General features: G+C 37.1%; 1 protein-coding gene across 1 annotated transcript; it reads right to left on the reverse strand.

Moving 5' to 3' along the window:
* Positions 1-7,864: 7,864 nt before the first annotated feature.
* On the reverse strand, positions 7,865-24,494 carry LOC103366018 (elongation of very long chain fatty acids protein 6-like). Its single transcript, XM_008293629.1, has 4 exons — positions 24,251-24,494; positions 16,255-16,386; positions 12,718-12,869; positions 7,865-8,814 (listed from the first exon to the last, which is right to left on the reverse strand). The coding sequence occupies exons 1-4, from the start codon at positions 24,346-24,348 to the stop codon at positions 8,384-8,386; spliced, it is 813 nt and encodes a 270-aa protein (XP_008291851.1). The 5' UTR covers positions 24,349-24,494; the 3' UTR covers positions 7,865-8,383.
* Positions 24,495-25,381: the final 887 nt, after the last annotated feature.

A 25,381-nucleotide genomic window follows, 5' to 3' on the forward strand; every position in this document is an offset into this window, starting at 1 on the left:
CAGTTAGTGTTACTGTTAGATTATAGAGAACATCTAATAACAATTGAGGAAAAAAAGTCATATTTATACAGACAAATGTGTGACCATTAATTCAAATTTTAGAACAGCTTAATACATTTTATTTTTTCAAATTGAGGCAACATGAAATCTATCCAAAAGGCACAAACTGAGGCTGCTGTGATTTTAAAACCCACCATTTACTAGATATCTATTTACAGTGGTTTGGTCTGGATTCAAATGCTGTACAACCAAAACATGAATTTAAATAGAATTTTTCTGAAATATTGGACAATTTCATCTCTTTTTGCCTCAAAACCATGGAAGAGTTTTACCGAAGAAAAACATCTTTTGACAGCTCACAAACATCTGAAGAGAAAAACAACAGAAGTCACTGTTAATCTTTGGAAACGCTTCATTTTTACACGCAAAATCTTCATTTCAGTAGCTGTCGGATAAGTGTAGTGGGCTAAAATGTGTTAAATAACAGTTGAACTAGTTGAAAGCAGCGTGAAATATAAAAACTCAAGAGAAAAGTACAGCAGAATTGTAAATTCCAAATTAATTTCTTGAGTAAATGTATCGTAAATGTAACGACAACATCCAAGAGACAGCGAGCAGCTCGGATTAAACCGTCCTGTAAATGTTAAATAAGGAACTAAGTGTATATAAGAGACACAGTAACAGTGGTGACTTGTTGTCTCAGAGGGAAATGTGTCCTAGTTTTAATATATTTTCTGGCTACAGTCAAAAAATCAGCCTCTGCAACAAAACAATAGATTTTTGATTATTTTGTCCAGTACAACTGTTTGTTTCTCGTCAGTTTTATTTTATTTTTTATTTGTTGAAGCTTTTTTTCCTTCCAAAACTCATGTAAATGCTTTTATCACTTTCATGCAAAACATTTCTGACTTTGCTGTTAAACCTTTTCTTTATTTTGACTAGTTCTCCATGGAAACAAACTGCAAGAGCAGAACAATCAGACTTTCTGTTGATTTTCTTGAGTCACAGGATCTCAGGCAAAAGAGCAACACTGAAATGAAAAAATGATTATTTACAGGCACAAAATGCCTGTTAGAGAGTCTATGTTAAATTATTGGGCTGTTTTGGATTATTTTATGCACGTTTTTATGTCTTTTTATTTAAGTTTACTCACATGTGTGACTGAGTAAAGCAGGGGTGTCCAATCCTGGTCCTCAGCTCATCATCAAGCTCTACAGAAGCCTGATAACCATCCTGATCATGTGAATCAGGTGTGTTGGAAGAAGGAAACATCTAAAACATGCAGGACTGTGGCCCTCCAGGACCAGGATTGCCCACCCCTGGAGTAAAGTGATATATAGTCAGTAATTGTTCTATAATTCCTGCAAAGTGGATTAAAACTAACAAAAAAGTCCAACATTATACTGTGGAATCATAGTAAAGTCACATTTTGAGCTGTAATAATGCTACTACTGTTCATATTTGTGCCTTTTCACACAGTTTTTAACAAACCTGAAGCTACAAACTTTTCCCAGGATGGTACCTGAAGGCAGCGTCACGTGGCTCCAGTGTGCCTGAGCACGCAGGGCTTCATGCAGCTGGTCTTCATTAACTCAATCAAACTGAAGGCTTTGCAGTGTGGAGCTGCGCTGTGCTGCCACACGAGGGCGCTGCAGGCTTCACTAGAAAAACACTTTATTATAGGGACTGACCTCAACAGGACCACTCCAGGGAGGATTCTTCTAAAAATGACGTGATTTTTCTCAAAATGAGCTCGTTTGGTTGTTCTTTAGAAACATTCGGAGACAGAGACAACATTAGATCACCTGGGATGACTCAGTGCTCAGTAAAAACACTCAGCAATGGAAGAAGAATTCACATTATTTGGTAGAAAAATAAAGTTAGAGGCAGATTCTGAAGGTAAAATAAAAGCTTCAGTCTTCTGCAGGCGGCAGTTTCAGGACCACAGCTGTTTGTCCGACACAGCAGCGCCACCTACAGAACTGGAATAAAGCTGCATGACTTCTAGTTTTAAAGGGTTATTCCACACAAAATACTACTTTCTGTTCAAGTACTTGTCAAATCAAAGGTTCATTCCACCCAGAACACTACTTTCTGTCCAAGTACTTGTAGTTTTAACGTTTTATTCCACCCAAACAGAACTTTCTAACAAACAAAACACGTTTTTAAAGGTTTATTCCACTAAAAAAATACTTCTGTCTGTCCAAGAACTTCTAGTTTAAAAAGTCTATTCCACCTAAAGTACTACTTTTAGTTCAAGTACTTAGTTTGGAAGGTTTATTCCACTCAAATAGTACTTTTTAATGAACAAAATATGGTTTAAAATGTTTCTTCTACCCAAAATACTACTTGCTATAGAAGCACTTACAGCTTTAAAAGTTTATTCCATCCAGAATACTACTTTTAGTTCAAGTACGTGTAGTTTAAAAAATGTACTTCACCCAAATACTGTTTTAAACTGATTCTACTCAAAATATTACTTTCTGTTCAAGTACTTACAGTTTAAAAGGTTATTTCCACCCAAACAGTGCTTTCTAACTAACAAAATATGATTTAAAATGTTCATTCTACCCAAAATACTGCATTCTTTCCTCATGACTTATCGTTTTAAAGGTTGATTTTACCTGAAATTCCACTTTATGTTCATGTACTTGGAGTTTTTAAAGGTTTATTCCACCCAAATATTACTTTCTAACAAACAAAACATGGTTGTAAAGATTTGTTTCACCCAAAATATTACTTTCTGTCCCAGAACTTATATTTCAAAAGGTTAATTTCACCCAAAATATTCCTTTCTGTTCAAGTACGTATAGTTTAAGAGGTTATTTTAACCCAAATAGGACTTTCTAGCTAACAACATATGATTTACAACATTTATTCTACCCAACATATGACATTCTTTCCACATAATTTATTGTTTAAAAGGTTGATTTTACCTGAAATTATTTAGAAAACGTCCAAAGTGACTCAAACGTTGTCCGCAATAAATGGAAAAGTGTCCAACACGGTATAAGCAGTGTTGAAATTGATTTAAAAACTGTCAAAAATGATAGAAACCTTTCAAAAATAATTCAAAAAATGATCCAAAATGACTTAAAAGTTGTCCAGAAGATAAAAAAAAAATTCTCTAAAATGACTACAGATTGGACAAAATGACTCAAAATTCATCCCAAAAAACACAAACTGGTCCAAAATGACTCCAAATTGCCAAAAGCTACTTGACAAATGTGTCAAAAATGTTTCCAGAATGATGCAAACTTGTCAGGAAAGATTTAAACAATGTTCCAAACTACTTAAAAGTCGCCCCAAATGATTTGAAATCTGCTCAGAATGACTCAGAAATGTGTTAAAATGACTTAAACGTGTCCAGAATGACTTAAACATGGTCCAAAATTACTCAAAAGCTCGTCCAGAATGAATTAGAACTTGTCAGAAATGTCAGCTCATCACTCGTTTAAATGTCTTCGTTGTTCCAGACAATGTTTTGACTCGTTTAGGACCATTCTGATATCAATATTCCTAAACTAATTCTACCTGCATCACCTGATCCGGCTCGGTGGACAAATCATCCGGCAAACTGGAAAGTATGGAAGAAATGACGGAACATGACAACTTTTAGAACCACAGTGGATTTATTGGAACAATATTTCAACATTAGAAGCCCTTAAATTGTGTTTTTTTTTCCCCTTCATATGCAGCCGACGTTAGAATCCACAGACGTGAGCATCAGTGTTTCACAGACCAACAGTCACATTAACGCATGAGAGGAAAAACAAAGAAGGAACTTTTGGCACATAAATGATCAGAAAACAATAACAATTAGTTCAAGTCTGACAGCGTTAGAACAAGTCTTCAGGAATCGCTCGTGTTCTTCAACAGCAGCAGGAGGAAACACACAAAGCTCAGCTCCGTCAGCCAGCCAAACTCCTCCTCAGCGTTTATTTCTAAGCTGCCGAATGCACGACTTTACGAATGAAGCAGCTTCTGTCTCACAGTAAAACACAGGAGGAGGCACAAAATCACAAATGAAACTCAGCGACTGCAGCGACACGCCGTTAAACGTCGACTATCGGTGGCTTTAAGGGTCTAAAGAGGCAGAAACGGTTTGTCAGCGGATGGAAAGTGGAAACGAAGACACATCCGACTCTGCAGGAGAATGTGATGCATCAACAAAAGCAAAGAAACACATTTGTCCTGAGCTGCAAATCCTTTTGTGCCCACATAAGAGCAAAGTTTCTCCTTATTTGCACGAAGCATTACTATCTTTGCTCTTCTTTAACGCAGCAGGCCGTTGACATCACAAGCTTTGGACAAGTTTTGAGTCTTTATGGACACATTTTAAACATGTTTTAGACTAATTTGGATTAACTTTCGACAAATTCAGAGGAACTTTGGGATATTTCTGATTCATTTTATACAAATTTTGAGTCATTTGGAGAAATTTCAGCTTTTTTTTAAAGCATGTTGGAAATATTTGTCCTTTTGAGCAGGTTGATGTTATTTTGGACAGTTTGTTGTCATTGTAGAAAAGATTTGAGGCATTTATTTTGTTTTTATTTTGGACACATTTATGTGAATTTGGACGGGTTCGATTTTTGAGTCACTTTCCAGGGTTATGATATTTTGGATGAAAGTGTCATTTAGGAACATTTAGATTCATTTCAGACTAATTTGTGGTCATTCAAGACACGTTTATGTCATTTTGGACAAATGTGAAGTCATTTTAGATCTTTTTTTTTATCATTTTGGAATTTTTTTGAGTCCTTTTGGGGCAGGTTGATGTTATTTTTACACAATTTGCCGTCATTTTGGAAAAGATTTGAGGCATTTCGGGCAATTATTTTGTAATTTTGGACACATCCCGTCCAGATTTCTGGACGGGTTACATTTTTGAGTCATTATCCAAGGTTTTGGTATTTTGGATGAAAGTGTCATTTAGCACAACTTTATGTCATTAAGGACAAATTTAGAGTCATTTTAGACTAATTTCAAGTTATTATGGGCAGTTTTGGATTCAGGATGGACAAGTCTCTATCATGCCAGACACATTAGATTAATATGTACATTTTCTTTTTAAACCAAATTCGACATGTTTTATTTTCAGTGGGCTGGACCAGACCAATAAAGATCCACAGGATGTTGGACTGAGTTCATTCCAACCGCTTGTGTTAAAGCTAACAAGGAAAACAGAGGGTTGTTGAAAATAGTAATTATTTTCCTCATCGATAAATGTGCCAATTTTCTCAATTATCCAACTATTTGTTTGGCTGTAAATGTAAAAAGACAGTAAAATATCCAATAAATGATCATATATAACAATGAAAAGCAGCAAACGGACACATCTGAGAAGCCAGAATCAGAAAATGTGACATTTGTGCTTGAAAAGTGAGTAAAAAGTAATAATAAGTGATTAAAGCAGCTGCAGGTTTGTCACTCACAGGTGTGGACTCGTGTCAAGCAGGCAGAGGTTCTGAGTTTACATCTGTTTGCTGCAGGTTTGTGCACTTTCCTTTCAACAGGAGCATTAGAGGAAAACAAAAAGTAGGAAGAAACAGAGCAGCAGAAGGACTCAGTAAAGATCAGTGCTAACGTCATTTGCACCCAAACCGCTCAGCTGTCGACCCAAAACCAAACCGAGTTTACGTAAATGTGACAAAGGAAGTGCAGTGCTTACAGTATTTGTCCCTTTGTGTCTCAATCTATACATCTGGCTGCTGCTCTTTAAAACCATTAAACTGAATGTTGAAGGTGAGAAACAGAGCGTTCAACATTAGACGAGCTGAAGAAGGCAGAATGTGCAGTTTTTTTTTTAAAGAGCATAGAGGACGGAAAGATTTCAGCTTTTAACGTCACACAATCCGGTTTGCTCCGGGACGGCTGTCGTTCATCACTCAGACCTGATGAAACAACAAAGTGCTCGTGAGCTGAGAGCAGACATGTTAAACTGACGGTTAAACCAGTCGCTGTGTTCGCGTATAATTGTTATTTGAAGCAGTCACAAGCTGCGTTTCCATAGAAGTTCAAGCACATTTGAAGCAAACGCTTAAAATGTTGCAAACAACAAAAGTGGGCTTGTTTTCCACTAACCACTAAAGTGAGTAAATGCACCGCAAAGTGTCGTCAGAAGGTGGCAGCATAGTCTACGTTACACATGTTTAGAATAGAGTCGAAGGAGGCCCTCACAAACTGATTCAAATCTGGAAAGTTGTACAAACTTTAGCCAAACCGTGTTTAAAATGACCTGGAATTTGTCCAAAATGACACAAACATTTCTTAAACAATCCCAAATCTGTCGAAAATGTCTCAAAATTTGTTCAAAATGGCTCAAAATGGCTTAAAATTGGCCCAAAACAGACAGTTGTCCAAAATGGCTTGAAATTTGTTTTAAAAAAAACCCAACAAACAAAAATAAAACTCAAAAGTGTCCAAAGTGAGACAAAAAAAAGGGAAAAAACTATTAGAAATGTGTCCAAAATAACAAAACCTTGATCAAAACAACCAAAAAGGACTCAAACTTTGTCCACAATGAGTCAAAATCTGTTCAAAATGACTCAAACTTTGTCCAAAATGAGTCAAAACAGGCTCAGTGACTCAAGATGTCCAAGATGAAAGAAAATCATGCAAAATATTTCAAAATTTGGCAAAAAAAAAAAAGGCCTCAAAAATATCCAAAATGAGACAAAAAACGGTGCAAAATTATTTGAAATTTGCCCAAACTTTCTTGACTCAAACACTTGTCTTTAATGATGCCAAATTCATTTTTAAAATTTTACCATGTCTATAAAAACACTTAATGGAAACACAGCTCGTGAGTCAGTTCAGTGCAGCGACACACAGCGAAGTCCAAACGGCGTGTGGTTTATAATACTAGCAGCACTGTGGGAGGGTGAAGCCGCCGTCAGGTCAGCGATTCCGTGGACACACAAGCTTTTCCAAAAGCAGCTTCAAATCTGCATAATATTCTACCTGCTGCTGCTGCATTAGTGGAATCATCCCTTAGTCATTTAGTGCATTAGTCTTCATTCCCTTTTTACTTTCTTTCCTGCAGGTTGCAGTTCAGCTCGGGTCCAAACAGACACTATCTTAAAGGAACGGTTCAACATTCTGGTGGAGGTGGTTAGCTTAGCTTAGCATACAGGCTGGAAGCAGGGCTGGCTTTAAACAAAGTGAAACATCGGCCTAAGAACACCTCTAAAGCTCCCTACTTAACAGGTTGTGTTGCTTTCATTGTCATAGGAATTAAATTAGACAAGCTTATGTGCTGGGCTTGTTTCTTGGTAAACGACGGCTGCAAACGGTGACGACTTTGAGAGAACCTTACAGAAAACTACATTTATTCAGCATTACATTTGGGCTGGAAAATTATAAATGGCAAACGGATAAAAAAAAAGAAAAGGCTAAATAATAAATCAGTTGGTCGATGTTGTCAACCGATTGTTTTTGTCAAAGATAAACCACGACTGACATTTATGTTGTCTGACGTAAAACAGAAGATAATGCAGAAAAAAGCTACTTGAGGTAATTTAGACACGGTGTCATTGCATAGTTTGTCCAGCAGAGCGGCTCCAACGCCATTATATTCAACACTCGACAGCGTCTGCAGCACATGTAGCAGAGCAGTTGGCGGTGCGGAGTCGAGTGGTGTGCTAATTGCTAACTAGTTTGTGAAATACATCGCTGGAAACTGAACAAACACTGACCCCATTGTTTTCTTTTCTCAATATTATGTAAACATGTGATATTGTTATGAAGAATACTGGCCCATATATCAATATGAAGAATTGTCATTAGCCTCAAAACTCCAGAAGCAGTCGAGCTCTAGATGAAACTGTCAAGAAACTGAGGTTAAAGAAATAGGATGAAATAGTGTTAGAGGTTAAAGTAAGTGCTTTTCCAGTTCCCCTGCTTCCAGTCTTCATGCTAAGTTTCAAACCTCTCATGTCATAGTTCCCAAACAGCTGAGTCATTTCTTCAACAACACAAAAATTAATAAGTACTTTTACATTACTTCTTAGTTTCAACAAACAAACATTAGTAAACCACCTTTGACAGATGTTTGGCCCTCATGTGCCTGTTTTTAGATACTGGTCAAAAGTCTACGTAACCAATGCAATAACTTAAATGAAGTCATTCCCTTCCTTCTCTAACCTTTCTCCACGCTGTACTCCCCACTATTCAGGAGGTCCTATTAAAATGTGCTGAGTCCGGGGTTGGTCTCCTCTTCCCAAACGCTCTGAGTCCGCAGATGTATCATTGTTTTGAGAGTAAAAACTCACAGTACCGGGACTTGGATTTGAGCAGCCTTCACATTCATGGCTTCTCGCTGTTGGTCACTTCTACTGATGGCACACTTTAATACGACCGTGAGCTCAGTACAGACGAGTTACTCGGCCTTCTGTCCTTTGTCCTTGGACGAGCCTTTGAGGTAGCTGTTGTAGAAGAACGAGGCGAAGAGGACCAAGTAGCTCAGGTACATGAGGGAGCCCCACGTGATGTTGTGCAGGTTGGACGGGCAGCGGACCTCGTGCATCCAGCGGTACACCAGGCCCACCACGGCCAGGCCCATCACCATCTGCATGATCTGGGTGAAGGTGATGATCATGGCGCAGGGACGAGGCACCCGAAGGCCGGCCGCCCGGGCAGCGTAGTACGTGTACATGAGCGAGTGGACCAAGTAGTTCATGGTCATGAACCAGCCGCCGCCCGCAACCTGGTCCTTGTAGGAGTACCAGGAGTAGAGCAGCACGGTGATGTGGTGGTACCAGTGCAGGAAGATGAGGCGCTGCTTCCTCAGGACGATGAACACTGTGTCTCCTGGGACAGACAGCGGACAGGAAGTCATTCACAGGCACCACAGCTGGATGTCGAACCTCAACACTGAGCAGCGTGGACTGAAAGTGGGACGACTGCTCTGATTTATTTCTAATTTAAATTAAAAACACTCTCATACAGCTGCTTTTGTTTCTACAGCATTTATCTTCTCTACTAAAATTTTCATAGTTAGGTGCTGAAAAGAGTATTGTTTGGGGTTGCTGTACCATTATTTAAATATAAACATATAATAATTCTACGACCCGATTATTTCCTGCTGATTTCCTAAAAGTCCTGAAGAACTCTACCAACCTAGTTACAGAGGACACAGAGACAATGGCTATTTAATTAATTACAGGGCTGCCACTGACAACTATTATTTCATCAATTCATGCATCAACTGTGTTACTTAAAAAAGATTTAAGTGTGTCATTGTATAATGCAGCAAGGTGAAAAAGTGGCACCTCAGGGCAAAGACGCAGGGTCAAACAGAAATCCAAACTTTTACACCTTTACAATTTGTTAGTTCCATCCATCCATTATCTATACACCACTTCATCCTCAGTAGGGTCATGGGGGGGCTGGAGTCTATCCCAGCTGACTCAGGGTGAAGGCAGGGGACACCCTGGACAGGTCACCAGTCTATCACAGGGCTACACTTTCTTAGTTAAATCTCAGATATATAGCGGATATTTTACAAGCATATGAAGCAGCTAAAGCAACTCTTTTCGCCAGATTGTTTTTAGACTTTGGTAGCAGCTTCAAATTCTTTAAAAATACAGCCAAATGAACTTTTATGTACGGTAACTTCTGTACTGAGTGACAGCTGGTTAACATGTCGTCTTATTGGGCTGCGTTTCAGTCACTATTTGACACAGAAACAAAAAACAAATTAGGTAACGAGAACGGCTTTATTGGGAATTCAGCTGTGTTAACATGTAGTTTATGTGAGCACAGAGAGCAGGAGAGAAACAAACCTGAACCTGAAGTACTCCCAGAATTCTACACTGACCTGCATCGGATTCTATTGCAGCCACCGTTTTCTGAAACTACATCTGACTGCAGTCGACCAATGACAGGAGTCATGATGTCATGATGCAACAACTACATGGTCATTTGTTACGAGAAATGAAGTTGACTTGGGAGGGGAAAAAAATCAATATAGGTGCATTTTCAGCTCATTTATGCCGACTAATGTGGGCGGCCCTCGTTAGTTACTTATGCTGAGGTTAAGACCAGCTGCTGATGTGAAGGTTAAAACCGTTAGTTTTCCCTTTTATGCTGAATTGTGCAGATAAATGAGTGAACCTGCTGAGCAGCGACTCCAACGCTCTCACTGACGTAGCAGGTAGTTGGATTTTAATGGAGTTACAGATGAAGCACTGTCTCCATTTTGCTTGTTGGTCGTTCCACGGCTGTTTTAGCAGCTTCATCAGAGAGTAGTGTGTATTTAGGGGCCCTTAAAATAAATTAAAGAACTACAAAGACATACGTATTTCTGCACAATGAGCGAATATGTAGTAAAGTCCTTAAAAAAATTAAAAGGAAGTCTTTAACATGAAGACTGTAAAAGGCAAAGAACAGTTTTATATCATCTTTTTTGTATTTTATGATGAACTAAAGAGGAAAGACCAGCAGTCAGATGACCAGACAGGCTGTAAACAAACTTAATTAGGAGCCAAAATGTCTTTTGTGAACCCAAATAAATTAGTTTATTTAATCCAGATAAACTGTTTGGCCGCATTCCCGAATCTCATCAGTAATACTTTAATGCCCACAAGTTACTACCAATAGAAGCTACACCTATGAAAGTAAAACCCAGGTAGTTAAACACCAGAACTACCTTCCATTTCTGCTTTAAATGGCTCATCTGCACTGACTCCATTGTGCGGCTCCATTAAGAGATCCAGCACAGAGCGTTTCCTGCAGCGTTTCACTGGTCTGAGCAGGAGGAAGGTGAAGACGTCCTTCCTGGCTGCAGCCCAGGAAACAACATCAATCATGCACTAATGGAATTTTCTTGCCACCTCAGCATCCCGCTCCATTTCCCAGAACAATCGGCGCTCTCTTTCCGACGGGGACGAGATTACCGGGCGGACGAGGAGACGGAATCGGAGTGCAGAGGAGCAGCTCTTTAGATGATTGTCTGCTGATACGTTTACTGGAGAGTTTAAAGGTTCAAAGGAAGAGCAGAAGCATTTGGTCAGCGCGGGTTAAGGGTCGGTTTAGTGTAGAAAAACCCAGTGTCAGGTGGCATCCCGACCTGGAGATACACATTTCATCTTCTCAGAAGGTTCTCAGATCAGGTTTTATTTATTTATTATCTCATTTTTATCCCACTGCTCAATAAACAGCAGCTCAGTCTGAAATCTTGATGTGTTCGACCACATATCGGATTTATATGATTGATTTTTAGATGCCGGGTTTTTTAAATTATTCATCTGTATTACAAACGAATAAAGTTTTTGCAAACATGTGGATGTTTTAGATGGTAAGATTTTATGTATAATTTCTCATTTATATGGTTTATTCTGTCTCATGTTGTGTCTTTTTGGTTTATTACTGCGCCGTCTGTTAAACGTGGCACAGTGTTCAGGTCCTTCCATCTCAAATCATCTCATTTTAAGAACAACTTCTGCTCCACCATTTATGATTTGCCTGAAAATGTTACCCAATAAAATATGAACACTTAAAAGGATATTTGTGAAATTTTAGCTTGACGTATCAAAAACTTTCCAAGAGAACAGTTTTGTAAAAAATTCTGTCAACTCACTTTCAGCACTTTGAATGACGACATCTCAGAAACTATTTCAGATAAAAGCCTGAAATGTTCACTGTTACTTCTCATCATGTCATTGATTAACAATCTACAATATTGGACAAATAGATCACATAGTTTCTGATTAAGGGTAAAGTTCCAGATTTAACAACTTTAACAAACGAATTGATAAAGCAGGAGTCAGCTAAAGATATTTTCTGAACTATATGTAGCTGAATGCCACAATAATACAAAACAAAACATACAAAATGCTTTTAATATGAAGTAACTGGTCCCTAAAATCCAGAAAAGGTGTATTTATTGAACATTTCAGCTACTTGTCCATAATTGAAATTCAGACTCAAAGGCATGATGAGAATTCTTTTTAAATTATTAGAAAGTACGTGATACATCAAGGTAAGACTTCACTGATTTTATTTTAAATATTCCTAATTTATTATTGAAAAAGGGCTGCAAGGTGGCGCAGGTGGTCCGGGATCTTTCTGCGTGGAGTTTGCATGTTCTCCCCGTGCAGCGTGGGTTCTCTCCGGGTTCTCCGGCTTCCTCCCAAAAACATGTTGAGGTTAATTGGTGATTCTAAATTGTCCGTAGGTGTGAATGTGAGTGTGTTTGGTTGTCTGTCTCTAAGTGTAGCCCTGTGATATACTGGTGACCTGTCCAGCTGGGATAGACTCCAGCCCCCCACGACCCTAGTGAGGATTAAGCGGTGTACAGATAATGGATGGATGGATTATTAAAAAAAAAAAAGCAAATCAGAGGTGGTTGAGTAGAAGGCTGTTGATGATTTGAGATCAAATAAGTCAAACTCATTTTATCCTAAGTTTTGATTTGGTGAAAAAGGCTCCATTCAGAGTAAAACAAGATCATTTAACTAAACGTTAATTATTTATAACTATTACAGGCTCCAACAGCGTTTAACCACCTCTGTTTAATGCATATAGGACCTGCTTCACATGTGGAACCTCAACATGCAGAAAACGTCTACTTTTCAGCTGAATTCAGTCAGTTGTTTTCTTAACCACAACCTAAAAACCTCGGGATGAGCAACCTGTCAGTAGCTGCTGAATCTGTTTATCAGAAATGTGGATATTTCGGTCTGTGTGAGCAGGAATTTAAAGAATTCTCACCCAGTTCGGGAGCTTTGCTGAGGACGAAGGCGTAGGCCCAGAACTTGGTGACGGGGGCGCTGTAGAAGCTGTTGTCACACACCGACTGCTTGAAGCCGCTGTTGGTGAGCACGTGCAGCATGTACAGTCCGGTCCTGAACGCTCCGATGATGCTGCAGATAAAACACACAAACACACACGTCAGCAACACAAACGGATGCTTGACTTATTGTTTCAAAGGCATCCCTCTGGTTATAATTGTGACGCCTTAATATTTATCTTCACACGTTATTATTAGTCATTCAATATTATTACCGTCTGTCAAAGACAAACGTCCACAGAGACAACTCTCGGCTTGTTTAGGTGTATGCAGGAAGAACTGGTGAGTCAGCAGTCTTGTGAAATCTTTAATCTGAGTTTAAACCCAACCTGCAGGAGCAAGTTGACGAGTTCATTCAGTTCAGAACGAAAACCAACACTTGTTGCCAAACAAAACGAAAACTCTCTACATCTTCCTGCAGCTTGAGGTTCCTGCTTCAAGTGATTTCTCACTTAAAGGCAGACACTTTTTTTTTTAAACAAAGATACCTCTAGTATATTTACATTTGAAATCAAAAGGGTTGATTTTCTGTTTTTATTTATTACAGTGCAACAGCGTTTTCCCAAGTGGCCTCTGGTGTGTTTTATATATAATACGAGTAAAGCACATGTTCCTGAACCATCCTAAAATAAACAGTATGTAGTATTTTTATCGTCCTTGTAAAAGTGGGAGTGTCTCGGTTAAAGTGGAATAATTCCACTTGTGTTTAAGGGTCATAAAACAGCCCATCTGTACGCTCAGCGTAGCTCCTCAGTCAAACATGGAGACCTTAAAAGCACCACGTTTACAACTCCGACTACAATTTCTCATAAAAACATGAATGAAGCAGAGAGAGCATTGTTCTGACTCGACTTCAACCATAAAGACTCGTCCAGTCATGTCCATAAAACCCTCTGAGAGGTCACACTTTAGCGCAACTCTGCTCTGCTTCACGTCACCAACACACACTTTAACACTTTAACACTTTAACCGTCACACGCTGTGAAAGAACAAACTCTGATTCCTCATGTGGACATAAAGTCCACATGTTCAGCGACTTGAGTAAATATTATGTGTGATTTAACATGACTGGGAAAATCTAGAAACTAAACTTACAAATAGTAATGTGTAAAAACATTGTTTTTATTATATGGACATTATTTACAGTTTTAGCCTGTTTTTTTTTTTATTTTATTTTTTTTATAGTTTTTTACATTTTTTATGTTTAATATGTAAAGGAACATCTTTATTGTACAATTTTACTAAATTTTGTCTGTAATTTAACAATCCTTAGTATACCAAATATTTGTTTACAAATAAGAGCAAATATCTGTAAAATAAAATCATTTTTGGTCGATTTAAATATAGTTAAATGCTGGAGCAGACCCATATACTATTTGTAAAAATACAGATTTATTTTTTTTATTATTATGGACATCATTATGGACATCAGTGTTTGATTGTTTTCTTTTATGGTCAATGTGTAAATGAACACATTTATTCTATAATTTTACTGCATTTTATCTGTAAATCAACAAAACAGGGAAAACCCATAAACTGACTGTAAATCAAACTATTTACAGTTTAATCCATAATATAGGTGATTTTGTTTTTTCAAATAACAGAAAATACATTTTAAAAAATTTGCTGATTTAAATACAGCAAAAGAAAAAGTGGAATTTTTATTGCTGCTGTTTATAGCAAATGTGTACATTAATTTTTTTGTGATTTTATGAAATATTATCTGTAATTTATTTTTATCGTAACAGTTTAAAAGTTTAAAAAATTACATTTCCCTTTTTAAAATTCTTAACATGTATATATATCATTTACTTCAAATAACGCCACATATCTGTAAAATACAGTAACACGATGGAATTTTAGGGTCACACAGTAAGTTACCATTTGTGAAAAGACAAATTGTTTTTTCAGTCAATTACAAAATAAAACTTTGTCTGTGACTTAACCAGTTATCTCCAATTTCACAGGAAAAATCTGTAAAAAAAAAACAACAAAAAAAAACAGTTTCAAACAAATATTTACCATTTGTCATTGATTATTATACATCATTTTTCTTTAAATTAAATATCTGTATTACTTCAGTGCTAATTTAAATGTAGTAAAGTGGTGTAATTTTACAAACTAAATGAAAGAATTAATTAATATTTGTAATAATACAGATATTTTTATATGTATGTTATTTTCAGCTTTGGCACGTTTAACATAGAAAATTCTAGTTCTGTGATTTTACTAGTTATTATCTATAATCTCACAAAAGAGGAAAAGTCTGACAAATTATAGTTAATTGCAAAAACATAAAAATGCTGAAAGCGGCTACAAATGGTGGTTTGTACAGTGTGTCGTAATTGGATTTGACATAAACAACATAAAGCTCCGGGGTATTACTGTAATCTGGCTCCTCTCATATAATGACACGTAAACACAAATAAAAGAGGATTTAGGTAAATAAATGGAAACACTAGTGAAGATGAGAAAACAACCGGGTGCAGCTGTCCCATGCTGTCCGGTATTCAAGCTACATTTTCTCTCAGAGCCTCGCTTCAGGCTCTCGGTTAGCGAAGATCACTTCATTTCTGTGAAGGCTGTGAATTTCTGTGAACTCGCTGCTGTAAACCCAGTCAGGAATGTTTCTGTGACAAGTTGTGTCGTCTTTCAAACATTTTAAACTCAGATCACGTTTCCTTCTGGATTCTTTCAGGCCTCCTGCAGCTAAAGGCAACATCTACTCCTGCTGTTTACATGGAAAACCACCAACGTTAAGATGGAACTACTATAAAAACTCATAAATCAGCTGCACAGTGTTAGAATCTGCAGAGTATTGCTGTAAACAGTAACTTATGTTGTGGAATTTACGTCTGATAATATATATATTTTAGCTTAACTCATCATTTAATCTACAAAATGTCAAACGAAGAAGTGAAAACATGAACTAATGTCATTAAATTACTGCCAGAACTTCAAAAAGACTCAATTTGCAATGATTTAAATAGAAAGAACAGAACTCCTGATGTGTAGAAATGTTCTTTTCTTAACGAAGTCAACTCACTGTTTGTCATGTAGCACCAAAGTAAAAGTAACCTAACGAGTTTCAACACTGGGGTTAAAACCCTACAGTGATGTTTATGGTGGAATTTTAACTGAATCCTTAACCCTAAAAAAATTATATAATAGTATACTTAACATTTACCTATATAACACCTACTAAAACTGAGACCCTGTAGTGTTATTAATTATAGATAATAACCTAACTAATGTCATAATGTAGATAAATTTTACAGTGTTATAAACGACAGAACTTTATATTTATGTAAAGACCCTACAGCGTTATTAATTTTGGAGATTTCAGTTCCTAAAACCAACAAATCAAGGATTCTCTGGATACTCGTTGATTAAATGGACTGTTTTGCGTTTTAATGAACTTCCTGTCGACTGACCAATCAGAGGCCAGCGTTTCTCACCTGAACACGGCGAGGCTGAGCGACCACAGCACCAGCGGACGCCGCAGGTTCAGCTTCGGTCTTTCCCTCATGAAGTGCTGACCGAAGAAGACGAGTGCAGCGTACAGGCCACAGAACATGAAGGACTTGCTCCTGCAGAGTGAATAAAAAAAAAACACACAAAATGAACACAATCCATCACAAGGTACCAGCTTTAGAGAATACCTAGAGGAATACAGGCAGGAACACCTGAAAACAATATAAACATAAAACATCTTCTGAGGTATTTTAAGGTTCCTGCACATTGTCGAACTTGCAAACATACATTTATGAGCGACAGTTTGGTGCTCAGACTTCCTCTTTGCTTGAGTCTGTCTGAGTGTAGAGACGTTTTTGTCTTAATTCATCAAGACTGTAATTTGTGCAAACGTTCCAGTTTGTTGCAGGTCTATCAGTCGATCAATAAATCAATCAATCAATCAAAGCGTCCTCAGGTTAATGCACAGACAAATGCACAAGACGGTAAATATTGGCTTATTGCATATCAAGTAAACAATAAATAAATAAAAGATTGTGACTTGTAAAATGTATTTAAAACGAATAAATAATAAACAGTTTAGGAAGAACAGATTTAATTGATAACAATAATAAGAAGAAGAAGAAGAATCATAACAATAGCAATAATAATAATAATAATAGGACAATTTTTTTAAGTCAATTTTAAAATGACAAAACAAAATAGTCAATAAATAGCTCAAGAAAGATGAGAATGATTTTTTAAAAAGCATAAGCTGCTGCATGAATGTCAAGCTAATCTAAAGGTTGGAGTCAAAATTTAAAAATGTAAATAATTCTCACATGTGAGACGTTGAGAATATTTGACATTTTTCACTTGAATCATGCAGTTGGTAATTCATGTTTCTGTTGTTGCAGTTAAAATATTTACAAAAGAAAAGGAGCAGGTGTGTGATGAGATTATCAGTTAAACAAAGAAAGAGGAAAAAGAAAAGTGGTGTTTTATATTTAATAAAAATGAATGCCTCATATGTGAAATCACACCTTAAATGTCCAGAAATCACAAAAAAAACAACATATTTTATTCTTTGCATTTCTGCAGCTGAGGGACACAACTTCTTTGCGTTTTGTTTTTAACTTGCAGCTATAAGGAAGTGATTAAATGTCCCTGTAACATTTTAAGGAACGTTATATTTAAATATGTTAAACAGGAACAATACACTGAAATCTGCCAATCAGTTCCTTATTAGACTTGTACAGTGTCAAACACTTTCCTATAGAATAAAAAAATAACTGAAACTGACATAAAAATGCCAAAAATAAATCTTTTATTGTGAAATCAAGCACCTACAAATAAGTAAATGATGAGCTGAGGTGTGTTTGATGGAAATCTTTGGGGAACTTCTGCACTAAGGCTCATTATTTCTATGACTGGACCTGACTGTAGGTAAACTTTTTTCCATCCATCAGCTCTGGATGTACTTTGAGCTCTGTGGGGTTACAAAAGAGAAGAGGAAGAAGAGGATGAGTTCCTCGGACAGACAGCTGTTAAACCCTAAATCACCTCCTCACACACACACACACACACACACAGATGCGCAGCGCTTACATAAGAAAGTTACACAATTATAAGGGTGAACGGACCAGACGGCTGCAATTAAAAACAAACACGGCGCGATGTGACCGTCTGCTCGGAGGGGATGTTTGTTCAACACATGCAGCTCTTCAAACTGTAAAATGTAAAGAAGAGTCTCGTCATAAAGCCTCCTGACAGCAGCTTCCTGGTTTATAACAGAAGTGGAGGATGAAGGAGGAGGATGATGATGATCGGTTGAGGGTGATGAGGCAGCGTTCTGGTTTCATCAGAAGTTTCAATAAGCAGGAATGAAACCTCCAACATGTGCACCGATGCTAGTTGTTCTTGCATTAAACACTGACTTTATGTGATTTTTTCTTTTTTTTTTTACTGTCTGTCTACGTAAATAAAGAGCTGATGATGTGCGTGAGGCTGTTTGAATCTACAGCAGATGACTAATCCAGAGTGGTACAATAAATATCAGGATCAGTCGATGCTCCTGCAGCTTGACCCAGTTAAAGCTACGGGGGGGTTCTGACCGCTGATGGCAGTTCGTCTCTCTGGGATACAGAAATAAAAACGTGCATCAGGCTGAAGACTTGACTGATGGACAAGCAGGAAACTCCCTCGAAATGTAGCCTTTTTTTTTTGCAATTAAATGATTATTAAGAGGATAAAATGTAAGAAAAAGGTGAAAAATGTGCACCGATGTACTTCAATCGGTTCAACAAACCAAAGATATTTAGTTTTTAATTCTAGAATATTTGTAATAATACAGATTTTTTTTACATGTTGTTTACAGCTTTGGCACGTTAAACTTATTAATTTATTGATTATTGACTAAAAAATATTAGTGATTAAAAAAAGAAAAAAAAAAGAGGAAGTGAGCTTTTACAAGATTGAATTTCCCTTCTGGGATAAATTAAGTAAGTTGATTTAATTAAGTATTTTTCATTTCATTCCATTTTCATTTCATTTCATTTCAATAAACATAGAAATTATTATTTCTGTGATTTTACTAGTTATTATCTATAATTTCTCAAAAGAGGAAAAGTCTGAAAAATTATAGTTAAACATATCCTGTTAAAAAAAAAACTGAAAAAAAAACCCTATAAAAACAGCAACAATCATGACAAATATCTGTAAAATAATGATTTTTCTGGCTGATTTAAATACAGGAAAATGGTATGATTTTATGGTCACACATTGAGTTTCTATTTTTTATTTTTTATTTTTTTTTAAAAACAGACCAAAAAAAAGATTTTTAATGGTTTTTTTTAATCGTCAACATTTAAATTATGACATGTTTTCTGTGATTTTACTAAATATTGTTTGTAGTGTAACAAAACAGGTAAAATACCTGTAAAAATAACTCATTAATTCAAATTATTAACCATTTTTCGGCCTGTAATGTACAGAATTTTTCTTTCAAATGACAGCAAATACCTTTAAAATACTTGTACTTTTATGGTCAAATATTGTGACAAAATATGAATGACTATTTGCAAAGAAGACAGATTTTTTTATATGAACGTTATGTACAGTTTTTGTCGGAGTTAACATATAATTAAAAGTTGTTTTTCTCTGAGTTTACTCAAGAGAGAGAAAAATCTGTAAAATAACAGTTTAAAAAATAACTAAAATCTTGAATATATAAAACTGTTTTTTCATATTACGACAAATATCTGTAAAATAAAGATTATTTTGCTGATTTAAATACAGTATAATATAGCGTATGTATATATAATATCATTTTATTGTAAATGATGGGTTTAAGGTTTGTAAAAATGCAGATTTCTTATGTGTACACTGGTACAGTTCTGGCTTGTTTTAACGTGTAATGTTGTGGGGACGTGTAATGAAACATAAAGACGTCGTGACATGGAGGAATACATTTGACGCTGAAGACTGTGAGGTTATAAAAAAATGGATGTAAAGCGACTGTATGTGGGTGTGTTACAGATAAAGCTCATTACTAAAGCTGATCCAACAGAGGACACCTCCTTCTGTAAACTGCAGCTCTGAGGAGAAACCCGACTCCTGACCTCCTTCAGCTTCCCTCCTGAACTCTCGTGTGACTGACGGCTTGTTTTACTGCATTCATGTGGTTGTAAAAGTCAGTGTTGCTTTTAATTTATCGCCTCAAAACATGCAAACATGGTTCCTTTCACCTCCACGGTGTAACTCCTGGTTTTAAGGCTCCTCTAAATGAGATGCTTTAGAAACCAATGAGCTGCTGCTGGCTCCGCCCCCTTCAGGAAGAAAACGCCCTCTGAGTCTTTGATTGACAGCTCGAAGCAAGACACATAGCTTAAAGCTGTCTCTCTGGAAATATTGGATAAATTCAAAACATAGCAGTTGCTTTTAAACTTGTGTGTTTGGGGAGTTTGTCAGACAATGCTGCAATTATAAAATCTGTATTTTAGCAGCTCACGAGTGACTTGATGTAGCCTTAATGAGCCTTGTTTCCGCCACTATTTCATTCTGCTATCTGACAACAGAAACAAAAGTGTAAATGTAAGGGGTTTTATTGAGAATTCAAATCGCTCTTAAAGTTTACAGACACTTCTGACCTGTGGGTATTTGATGAAAGCTAATGCTACGTTAGCCACATTAGTCGCACAACACACTGAGAATAGTCCTATCGTTGTAGTGGCATCGATAATAAAAGCAACACACTGGAGCTCCTCAGATGCTGGGAGTGCATGAAGATTCTCGTGTTCACTCTTGCAGCAGAACATTTGCTGCGTTTTGCTCGTAGCTGAGACATGAGCTTAGCAGCTCTAGAAAGCTTTACGCACCGGTACACTTTTATTACAAAGCCTTCCTAGGGCTACTCCCCAACTATCTATGTGATTTAATTCCTAAAACTCACAGCAGTTACTGTTTACGTTCCAATGATCTGTACTTATTAAATGTGCAGAAGGTTCGAACACATTGAATTTAAAGGATCTCATCGCCCTCGGATCTTCTAAAAACCACATGAGAGACTACATATCGCACTTGTTGTTGTTTCAATGTAAATGATTAATCTTGTTGCTTATATCTAGCGTGTATTTTACTCACATCGTTACTTGTTTTTAATTGTTGTAACTTTAATGTTCATCAGGCTGCTGTCTTGGCTTCCCTTGAAAAAGACGTCATTGTGTCTCAACAGGACCCACCTGGTTAAATAAAGGCTTCATAAAAAAAACCATTTTAAAAAGTAAATAAACCTGCTGGACTTATTCTGAGTGACTCACCTGGAAGCAGCGATAAGGAGGGAATATCAAAAGTGTGACCTGGATGACTATTGGTCAGTGATGAGGTTGTTTTTTGGTCTTGAGGCTAGTTTATGCTGCCAGGCGTGAGGTGAAGTTCACCATCAGGCCGAGTATGCTTGTTACCCAAAATTTGCGGAAACGCCAACGACAAGCTAGAAAAACAACAAGTGCTTAATACAGATGTCTGGTCCAAGGAGGTGATACTCAGCCATCCACAGCTTCAACATGATCAGCTGACGAAGTGGCTGCAGGACTTTGGAGATGCTTTGATTTAGACATGATGTCTATTGAAAAGCAACAACAGCACAGTAGAAAGTCCTACATTCTGCCATGTTGGCCCACTGTCTGGCACACCTCAGGACTATTCTCTGGCCCAGTGATACAGTCCAATCTGCAAGCAGCTCTTGTTTCCTGTTTCCTGTTTGGGATTTGATAGGAGGGCAATGTGACTGGACTGGTGTATGAACGGAGGTGAAGCATGAATTAAGTTCAGAGGCTCACTAAATGGTCTGCACCTCCTTTTATCCAAAGCGCTTTACAATGTGTTTCTCATTCACCCATTCACACACCAATGGCGACAGAGCTGCCATGCAAGGTTCTGCCTGCCATTGGAAGCAACTTCAGGTTCAGTGCCTTGCCCCAAGGACACTTCAACTGTGGAGGGGCGGGGATCAAACCGCCAACCTTGCGACTGAAGGACAACCTGCTCCTGAACCACAGCCATCCACTAGTGGTGCTTGGGCTTGAGACACAGCAGAGGGAAACACTTCACATCCTAATAGCTTCTACTTTATACTGTTAAATTAAAAACGCAATAAAAATAGATTTTCACCACATAGGACATTTAATTCTGTAGAAAACGTGTTGTGCTCCTGTAAGGAAGACGTGATATCTGCACTGACTTATTAGCACCTTCATCAGAAGCTTTCTAGCCGGTTCTGCAGTGACACTGACAACAAGAAGCAAGTTCAAGTGCAGGGACGAGCTCAAAATAGGAAGAAAAGCTAATTAGTCACTGCAGAATTGCACAACTCCAGAAAGAGCTGCGTAGATAGCAGCTGATAGCGATCTGCAGACAGCCAGGCTTCGCAGCAAGAAATGTTCACGACACAGCAAAAAATCTGCACTTTTCCTCACACTAACTCATTGGTTTACAAGATTGGATTGTAAAATTACACTGTTTTTGACTATTACTGCTAAGATGTTTCTGTTTTGCTAAATTATAGATAATATCCAGATAATATCACTGACAAAAACATGAATTTACATGACGTATTTTACAACTTGTGCCCAGTTCAGACAAAAAATATCATTATTATTTTACAGATATTTAGTATACTTTTCTGTTTTGTTTTTTTGGGTTTTTTTTTTTAGCATTTTAGCATTTCTCCATTTTGTACAGTATCGTCTGGCACCATGCTGTCAGAGTTTCAGTTGCCTTTATTTGAAAAGCAAGTATTTATATTAGTGATAAAAAAAATTTTATATGTAGATATTTTTTTTTTCTTATTTTACAGATTTTGAATTTTGCCAAGATGCCAATAATATGTAGTAAAATCACAGAAAAAAAAATTTAATTTACAAGTTGACTGTAAAAAAGACTTAATGATGTAACAAATATTTGTTGGTATTTAAAAGAAAATCATGTATATTAGGGATTGAAAATGGCAAATAATTAACTGTAAATAAGTGTTAATTTAAAGGTTTTGCCTGTTTTGTTAAATTACTGATAGCATCTCGTAAAATCACACAAAAAATATGAACTTACATCTTGAGTGTAAAATAAACTTCTACATTTAAATTTAATCTCTTACAATATGCAACTATTAAATCTCACTGTTTCATTTTATTTAAATGTGTTAAACAATATTAATCAATAGATATTTGTCATTATTTTCACTGTTGTTCTTGCTGACTTTACAATGTTCCTCCACTTTTTAAAGCCTTTTTATGGCACACTGACTGCCAGATTTTTACACGATTAATACAAAAAGGTCAATAAAATTACCATTGTTTTTAACTTTATTTTGTCATGTATTTAACAGACATTTATTCGAAAGAAAAATTATAGAGGCTTTATTGTCATTGTGCAAAATACAACAAAACTCTCAGCTCTGAGCTCACAGCACTCAGCAGCAGTGCAGCATGGAGTACTCCTACAAAATAAAATAAAATAATATAAAATAAAATAAAATAAATTTTGAAAAAATCTGGCTATCTACATATGTACAGAAACTAGATTAAACCGTGCAAATAGTGGAGTGTAAAATAGTGCTAAGTTATATGTTATGCATATTATAATTTAAAAATTGTAAATGTTAATTTAATGATATTTTCCGTCTTGTTAAATTACAGATAAAATGTAATAAAACCCCAGTAAATGAAAAATTATTTTACATGTTGACTAATAAAAAAAAAAAAACTGTCCATATCAAAAACTAGTTTATTTTTTTTAAATAATAATTTGTTCTTCTACAATGTGTGACCATAAAATGACACAATTTCTGCTGCACTGGGATCAGCACAAACATTATTGTGCTGCAGATATTTTCTGGTTTTTGGGAAGTAAAAATAAGTATTTTAAAGACTGTTATTTTTTACAGATTTTTTCTCTGCTATTTTAAATGTCTTTTATCTCTTCTTTGTCACTGCTGCAGATCCGAACACTGTGCACGCGCTCAGTGCCTGCTGCTGGACGGACACCTGAAGGAGGAGAACCTGCTCCTGGTCTCAGGGCTGCACAGTCACACCAGAGTGACACCGAAAAATGTGGTCCTGCAGGCTTTGAGCCGGAGGAATCACTCCCTCTGCGCTCTGCAGCTCATTGGACGCTGAGGGGAGCTGAGCTGAATAAACATGGAGGGAACCGTCCTGGTGGCTGCTCATTAAACCATCACTGTGAGGAGACGCAGCGCGCGCTCCGCTCAGCATCCTCTCTGCTCCGCTGCACGCGGCTGCAGCCAACCAGCTCCTCTGACTCCGCTTCAGTCAGGATTTGTGACATTTTTACTTTATTGCAAACAGAATTAAAACTAAAAAAAGAAGAGGCCACATGTGGGTCCGCACAATGCAGAGCCAGCAGCCCGCTTCGCCCTGCTTCCCAGGGAGGAGTTAGCGGTTTAAATCACGTCTAGATGAGTGAACCTGCCCTCTAACTTCCTACCAGTTCTCCTGCATCCATTCCAGAGCTCGTCTTTCGTCGAAGCGCCGCTCGAAGTCGTACTCCGCCAGCAGGGCGCTGCTCGGCTCGCTGTCGTTCATCTTCCTGCTGCGGAAGTTTCTGGAAGCTTCTTCAAAGCGCTGAAAGTCGAATGTTGTGCTGCAGAGTGGCTGCTGCCGCTTTAACCTGCCGATATTGTTTGGTTTATCAGCGGGGAGAGTCCGGAGGATGCGCTCAGGGCAGATGTCCTTCTGACAGGCTGCTGACGAGGAAGCTGCCGCAGACGCACGCGGCTGTTCCGGTGGAGACTTTCAGAATAAAATGCAGCAGGAGTTGGGGGAAAGGTCAGAGAGAGGGCATGCTGTCGTTGTGTTGTTTAAAGAATGTCAGTTAAATCAAACGTTAAGAGACATTACACAAGAAAAGAAAAGAAGCACACACAAACAACTTACAACGGCAAAATTAACACAAATAGGTTCCAAACAACCACAAAGAGCCTCAAAATCACTGAACTGATACGAAAAAAATTTTTTTTTTAAATACTCTACTACAAAGACACACAAAGGGCAACTAGGAAATTCAAAAATTACTAAAAAAGACACATGAACAACAATAATACACAAAAATACTTTAAAAACAGAAAGCAAAAAAGCGAGAAATCCTAAAAATACACATACATATGACAACTATGAGACTCAAAATAACTGAACAGACATGTAAACAATAACAAAATGCAAAGAAACACCACATATGAACTCCAAATGAGAAAAAATAGATGTAAAAACAGTGTCGAAGTGGACAAATTGACCACAAAGAGTCACTGATACCGCTGTTTTGTGACTATTTCTGACTGAATGTGTTGTTTCTATGTTTTCTTGGAAACATTTTAGACTTTTTAAAAATCTGTTTCTTGCTAATATCTTTCCATATATATATATATATTTAGCAAAATAGATTTGGACCAATTCTGAGCTCTGATAACTTCTCACTGATGTTTGTTTTTATGTCTAAAAAGTTTAACAATGAATCGAGCACCAAGAGAAAGTCTTCGATTACATCATGAACCTTAATTGTGAAGGCAGAAGTGCTGGCTTACGGCGCTCCTCGCGCTTTCACTCGGCGGCTTGACGCAAT

Source organism: Stegastes partitus, unplaced genomic scaffold (assembly GCF_000690725.1).
Source record: "Stegastes partitus isolate 25-593 unplaced genomic scaffold, Stegastes_partitus-1.0.2 Scaffold898, whole genome shotgun sequence".
Lineage (NCBI taxonomy): Eukaryota > Metazoa > Chordata > Actinopteri > Pomacentridae > Stegastes > Stegastes partitus.